General features: G+C 33.8%; 1 protein-coding gene across 2 annotated transcripts; it reads right to left on the bottom strand.

Annotated features, from left to right (window-relative positions):
* Positions 1-3,010: 3,010 nt before the first annotated feature.
* Positions 3,011-6,322, bottom strand: gsta.1 (glutathione S-transferase, alpha tandem duplicate 1). Of its 2 annotated transcripts, none has more exons than XM_041250140.1 (7): positions 6,152-6,322; positions 5,889-5,993; positions 5,306-5,357; positions 4,933-5,065; positions 4,060-4,201; positions 3,772-3,903; positions 3,011-3,324 (listed from the first exon to the last, which is right to left on the bottom strand). In XM_041250140.1, exons 2-7 carry the CDS (start codon positions 5,973-5,975, stop codon positions 3,202-3,204), a joined length of 669 nt encoding a protein of 222 aa, XP_041106074.1. In that variant the 5' UTR covers positions 5,976-5,993; positions 6,152-6,322; the 3' UTR covers positions 3,011-3,201. The 2 variants fall into 2 exon arrangements, with proteins under 2 accessions (XP_041106074.1, XP_041106073.1); XM_041250139.1 differs by having other exon boundaries at positions 6,195-6,321.
* Between the last annotated feature and the right edge of the window lie 825 nt (positions 6,323-7,147).

Raw genomic sequence — 7,147 nt, 5'->3', positions numbered from 1 at the left:
ATGGTTATTTAATATTATTATAATAATAATGTTTACTATTTAGCCTCTAAACACATGTAAACTTTAAGCACCAAACTCTACATCTACCCCTTCAGATGGTTATTTCCATGTTCAAGAGGACCAAATATATAGAGATTTTTTCCCCATTTGAGGCTGAAAAGGGGTTCAAGGTTAGGTGTTGTGTGCAAGCAAAAAAAGGTCTTTGGTCCACATGGTGAGAATATGTTTGAAGGTGGTAAAAGAAAAATGCCCATTTTGATGGCCATCATATTAAAGCTTGCTTCAAAGGCTTTCCAACAGAAAATAATTGATGCAAGTAATTGACAAAAAGGGTACACTTGGACTGGAATGACCCAATATCTTTGAAAAGTAATGTGCCTATTGTACAACATATTGTGAAGTATGATGAAACACTTTTTTATGATTTAATGTTACTGTTGTGCAGATTGGTGTTAATGTATTTACCTTACCTAATGTATTACTCCACTGATTCCTTAATTGACATTGGTGTGCCTTCTGCTCCCTGTGCATAATCACATTTGTACAAGAGAAACTGTAATGTTATATTTTAAAGGGTTGGTGAAAGTGAACTGAAAAACAAAACTTAACATAGTCGACAATCAAATTCCCCTACACCAAAGAGTCTCCTCTTCATGTTTGTACAATAATGTGCCTTTTTACGATGTTTAACTGTGGGTGTTTGGAGCTACAATATGAAGAACCATATCTAGCACCTGCCAAATATCTGTTTGGTTTTAGTGAACCTTACTTATGTTCCAGCTGCAAGCTGTTGTTTACTATTCTTTTGCACAATCTGACAAGGTTTACCACTCCAACCACAGAAAATGTTTGAGTTAGCTGAACTATAGTACACCTGTAAAAACACTAACGAGCATTAAATAAACCAACATAGCACTTTTTTTTTTTTTTTAAATCATATCATTAATGCCTCATTATACCACATACTAATTGTTGCATTTGTTTTTTGATTTTATTCCAGCTTCCTGATGGTTTTGAGGATTATCTTCTTGGTGCTGTATATTAACTTCAAAAGCTCCTCGGAACCACTAGCAAATCCTTTATTTTCATACTTAAATCGATGGTCACTCAAATTGAATATGTGTAATATTAACCATCAATGCATCATTACTATGAAAAGCCATATACAGTACTATGAGTGAAAGCAACAGTTAAATGGGGTTTATATTAAAAACCAGGACCTTAAAACAAGGAAAGAGAATCTTGTCATATAATAACTATAATTAGGGGTCCATATATCCATATAGTGTACTTGGATGAAAGAGTCTTAGTCTGCCTTCTTAATCTCAGATGATCTTCTCGTACGTTCACTGAGTGTTGTTTTTATCGCTTAAATTCAAGTGTTTATAGGAACAATTATTAAATTAACTTTTGTTTACTACAACTGGGGCCCTAAATTTTAAAACTTGATATGTGTATTATTATTAAATTAGAGAAATGTTTGTTTGTATCAGTTTATGAAATGTAAGGCTTACTGTCAGAATTTAGACCAAATGTAATCGTTAGGAGATTACGATTTGTCAGTGTTCTTGGGAAAGATTTAGGTCAGAGAGTATTTATACCTGTAATTAAAGATTAGAGGTTAAAACCATGTTACTGGAGCACTAGTGCTGGAGGTGTCCTTCTCCGGTAGACATGTTCCAACTATGCTTTTTTTTTGTGTTTGTTTTGTTAATCCCACAGCAAATATTGAGGTACAGGGTTATTGCTGGGATTCAAATCTGCAGTATTGCTTACCTCTATATTGAATTGAATAAATTACAAAAAAAGTTAAAAAAAACAATTACATTCCAAATTATAAATAAAATAATATTTTGATTGAATAGAACAAAGCGCAAAAGGCACCGGTCATACAGCAAGCAGTGCTGTATTATTATTATTTGTTTATTTAGCAGATGCCCTTATCCAGGGTGATTTACAGAGATTAGGGTGTGTGCATTAAGCATCAGCTGCAGAGTCACTTACAACAGCATCTAACTTACTCAGGGTCACACAGTGAGTCAGTGGCTGAGTTAGCATTTGAACCTCCTGGTTACAAGCTCTTTTCTTTAACCACTGGACCACACAGCTTCATTATTCTGTAAAAATGTTTCATATTCACAAAAGAAAAGTATGTTTACTGGACTTGTTAAAGAAGCCAACAAGTCTACATCAATTTTTAAACCTATTAAAAAACATTATTTAATGACTGGACTTGTACACTTCATCACAACAGCTCCTACTGGGAAACAGTGTGTACCAATGCCCAGTGTATATCCATGCCTTTTCATCATTGCGCTCTTTGTGGGACACTATCACATACTAAACACTGTTGAAACAAATTATACATTAAATGCAGCTGTAAGTCGCCCTGGGTAAGGGTGTTTGCTAATAAATAAATAAGAAGAAGAAATGCTGGGTAACAGCTGCTTGCATAGTACCTATTAAATGCATGCCTCACTGAAGTTTCAAACTTATGTTTTGATATTCTTGTTTTTTTGTTTTTTTTTATATTATAGATTCTGTGCTGACAACTAGAACAAGTAGAATCCCGTAATACTAGTTGATAAACATGGCATTCATGGAAATACTTTTGGCAAACTCCTGTAATTGAAACTAGAGGACCAGCAAATTTGGTTTGAGGAAGTTCAAACTGGTCATATGATTCCATTTACCAATTGACTTTCATAAAAATCCAGAAATACTATACACTCAGACATTGAGATTGGTTCCTTTGGATTTGACTAATCCTGTAACAGAAGTTTACCATAAAACAAAAGTTTGACATGTTGCCTACAAATGTAATGTAATTTATCTGCATTCAAATGTATATTTCAACATTTCAGGGGGCCAGTTTACCACTGACAGGGACCCATCCTTTGGACAAGAAGTTCTAAAGATATAACTTTAACAGCCCAATAACTCATAACACCAAATAAATTCATCATTCACTCTAGTGCCAGGGATAATAATAACAAAGTACATCAAGTTTTATACTTCTTTTTTTTTACTCTCAAAATGAACAGGTTAGGTACTGCCGGTACAACACAACAAAACACATAGTTTTAGTTTCCTTCTGTGTATAACAGGACGCTCAAGGTTACAAACAATGGTCAACTTTGTAAGACTGATTCTTATTGATGGAACAAAAGCTATTTACTAGTAATTGCATTTAGCTTTTCTTTAGAATCTCAGAACTTCCCTGGCAGTTTTCACATAGTTGTCATCAGGCTGTGGTTTTCTCTGGCTGCCAGGTTGTAGGAACTTCTGGATGGCTGGTACACTTTTCATTCTTGTTTGAAAAGCCTAAAATTTAACAGTGGCAACAAGATCATTTACATATCATTGCTAAATGAAGAAAGTAAACATGGTGCTATGACAGCAGGCCTAATATAAAGGTGCATGCAAGATTAATCTGTTCCAATATGGTTCATTTACAGTATTTACTAGATTTGCTCATGTGTTCTTGGATTGTTTTGCAAAAACATTTAATATGCGTAAAGTATATTTTGTTTAATATCAAACTATCCATGTTTTTTTTTTTTTTTATTTGACTATAGAAGATATTTCCCACAAGAAATGTCTCTTCTTTAAACCAAAAGTGTTTTGAAAAGAATGTACAGTTTCAAATAGTATTTGGTCTACAGTTCAATTCTATCATCCATTTTCAGAAGCAACCCTTGTGTAAGTGCTCATTTAAGTGTGCCAAGTTAATGGTCATGTGTCAGTAACAAAGAATAACCGTTATAATACCTCTAACTGCGGGAAATTGGACAAAACTGAAGGAAATTTTTCTTCAACCATCAAAACAACCTCAAACACCTGAACATCGGCCTGGCTAAGCTGGCTACCAACGAGGTAGCCTCCTCCACTCCGAGCCAAGGCCTGCATGGAAACAGAGAGTTATTGGACTGAGGGCATACATGGAGAAAGAAGGATCACCCCTAGTTAGCGTGTCCTTAATCTGAATGTAGACCACCATGCTACTCTAAATACATATATTCCAAACTCTTATTATTTGGTAAACAATATACAGAGTACCTTTTCATAAACTGGGAAGTATCTGTCGATAGCCTTTGTTTGGATGAGCTTTGTGTTGCTCTCTTTTTCTGCAGGAGGCAAGAATGGATGCTTTACAATAAGTTCCATCAGATCTCTGATTCCTTCCACATACATATCAATCCTGAATGGAAACCAAAACATAAAGAATGTATATGCTTATTTTAAAGATTTCAATGGTTGTGTGAAATTATATTACATTAGAAGTGCAGCCAACTTAATTGTGCTCCGTAAAGTAGAATAGTTTACTTTATAAATAGTATGACCAACAAGAATTGTTTTCCTTTTGTACTCTTAAACATTTATTTTAAACATTTAAATTGATTAAATCAATTTTCAGCACTGCAGAAGAATACAGTTTAAACTAAGTACTTAAACAGTAAGTAGCAGGGTTGCGAAAAATAGAGTTACAAGTCCCCACGTGTTGCTATTACCTTTTAAATAACCTACCTGTAATTATTCCTTTCATTGTTAACATCCTGACAAGTTATTACACTTTATAACTTTAATGTCTGTTTCAATGCTCTTTTCAAAATGTCTGCTCTAGTGCACCGACAGTGTAAGGATTATTGCCCACTTTGTTAAACAGTGATTAGGAGGACAGATCTCAAACCCCAGTGAACTAAAGTGGCCATTTTGAAAATAGCTTTGAAACAGAGTTAAAGTTGAGTGTAAAAAGATGTTAGCAATGAAATGAAAAATTACAGGTACGTTATTTAAACAGTTGTATCAATAAGTGGGGACGTATGGCACTATAATTTTCGGAAAAACCCGCTATAACTTTACATTATGTGTGAACTGAAAGAACATATATCCATTGCTTTCATTCAATTACAATACATTTAAACTAATTACATGACCCTTTCTTTCAGGTCCTTCCCATAGAGGTTGTATTTTGCTGCTATGTAGCTTAATATAGCTTTGGTCTGAACAAGCTTCATTCCATCAATTTCAACAAGAGGTACTTGTTGAAACATAAGGGCTCCATCTAGTGAAGAAAAAAAAAAAAAACATTTGAAGGCAATGTTCCTTATACCAACATTTATAGTGCGTGTTTGCTGAAATGTTACATAACAGTCTAAACTAATACGACAGGCAGCCATATTGGATCAGTTCAGTGTCAAAGTCGTCGAAACATTTACCATGTAGTGTGAAGTTCAGACAAAATAATCTTGTTCTTTTGCGCTCGCCAGTTAACAAAAATAAATCATAATGGGTATAAATGTACCTTTTAGCAACTGTTCATATTGTTCTCTGGTCTTCAAAAATACCTCCTCAAACTGAATGAAAATGAAAAAAGAAGTCGTTTAAATCAAGTGCTACGGGCCATATATATATATATATATATATATATATATATATATATATATATATATATATATATATATATATAAACGTTAAGCTCTTTGAAAAGTCAGGTAACGGATCACGACTTACATACGGGTGACGGACACGACATAAAGGTTATCATCAACCCGACGTTAATCTGTAACACTCATGTACTGATTGTGAGGTACATGACTACCCCAATGAATAGTATTACTAAAAATACATAACTCTTCTTAATCAAAACAATATACTACACATAAAGGAAGTTTGCGTACCTATAACTGAAACTACCACACTGGGCTAAACTTGACCAACCTGATACGAAGGAATTAGACGGTGACACACTGCAAAGTTTAAACGCGTTTTTGTAACTAGAAATACTTTTACTGTTTAAGTGTGAAGGTACAAGACCATTTAGTATCCTTCCTTAATGTGATAATGTGCAGCAATTACAGTATCTGAAACTTTGTTTAAAAACTTGCCTCAACGCCAGCAACTGTTAACAGCCACCTAATCGATTCCATTAGACCCCTTCCATCAAAATAATAGAGTTTAGCTTTTTCTGCCATGTTTAAAACTTTGATCGCCTGAAAGATAAAAATGGTAAAGTACAATATTGTGAAGGAAATAAAATGTAGCCTAGCCTTTTTTTTTTTTTTTTTTTTTTTTTTTTTTTTAACAACCGCATTTTGATATCGAATTTATCATATTCATACATAAATTAATTTAAAAATGGAAAACTCACTGCCAAAATTGCATGCACACACTCGTAACTGTTTAAAACTCACCGCGCTTCTTCTGAAATGCAACAAAACCTGCTGTAATCAGATTCTATAAATAAACACTCCCTGCAACCTTTGAACTGGTTACCAGTTTTTCAGAAGATGTTAAGATTTCAATGGTCCTCCCATTTAACTCTTTCAAGTAGTTTTACAGAAAAGTATACATAGGATGAGTAATGCAATAGTGTGCGTCTTATGCATAAAGCGATACTTATTTATTTTTTAAAGTCATATATACTGTACAAATATGTGCACACAAAATATGAGTTTAGTTGTCTGCTGTTTCAGTGGTGTCTTCGAGTGCAGCGGTGATGAAAGAGTTACAATCAAAGCAAAAAGGCGCAGTGTGTGGTGCTCCAATAGCAATCGAGGTAATCTACATTGCTGCAAGGGCTGCTGGGTGATACAAAACACTACCATAATCGCCCCCCCCCCCAAAAAAAAAAAATACAGATGGGGGAACATAATCTGGCAAATTTGTATAATTTAGTAAATGTGTTTTAAATTGAAGAAAGTCAGGTGATATTTAAATCGCCAGAACACCAATATGTATACACAAAATTAATAAAAATTAATAAAAAAACACTGTTCTTCATGAATATGCCACTGTCAAGCTTGAAGTATCACAAAACTAGTTTCTGCACTCTACATGACAACTTGGATTTATCCTGCAATATTAAATATAAAAAATGAATTGACATGAATCTGATGTGCCATTACTTCATTATAAAATTATAATTCATAGGATAGAATATTAAATACAATGAGAATTCATATTTATACACTACTGTTCAATGTTGCTTGTAGTAAGACTGTGACATGTATGCCCAGTACGCTGCCCCTTGCCAGCCAAAGCAAAAAAACAAAAAAAAAAAAAAAAAAAAATCAATTAAAATCAGCTAGCAATAGTTAGATTGTCTCCTTGTACCATAGCAAGCTTCCCAGCCACAATGAATCAA

Source organism: Polyodon spathula, chromosome 5, assembly GCF_017654505.1.
Source record: "Polyodon spathula isolate WHYD16114869_AA chromosome 5, ASM1765450v1, whole genome shotgun sequence".
In the NCBI taxonomy this organism is placed as follows: Eukaryota; Metazoa; Chordata; class Actinopteri; order Acipenseriformes; family Polyodontidae; genus Polyodon; species Polyodon spathula.
The sequence above is the reverse complement of the archived record's forward strand: the minus strand, read 5'-3'. Positions and strand labels throughout refer to the sequence as shown.

Coding starts and splice junctions, on each gene's coding strand:
- gsta.1 (XM_041250140.1), bottom strand. CDS start 5,975: ATGGCAGAAAAAGCTAAACTCTATTATTTTGATGGAAGGGGTCTAATG. Junction 5,066..5,305: donor ATATGAACAGTTGCTAAAAG/GTACATTTATAC, acceptor TTTCTTCACTAG/ATGGAGCCCTTATGTTTCAA. Junction 3,904..4,059: donor ACTTCCCAGTTTATGAAAAG/GTACTCTGTATA, acceptor GTTTCCATGCAG/GCCTTGGCTCGGAGTGGAGG.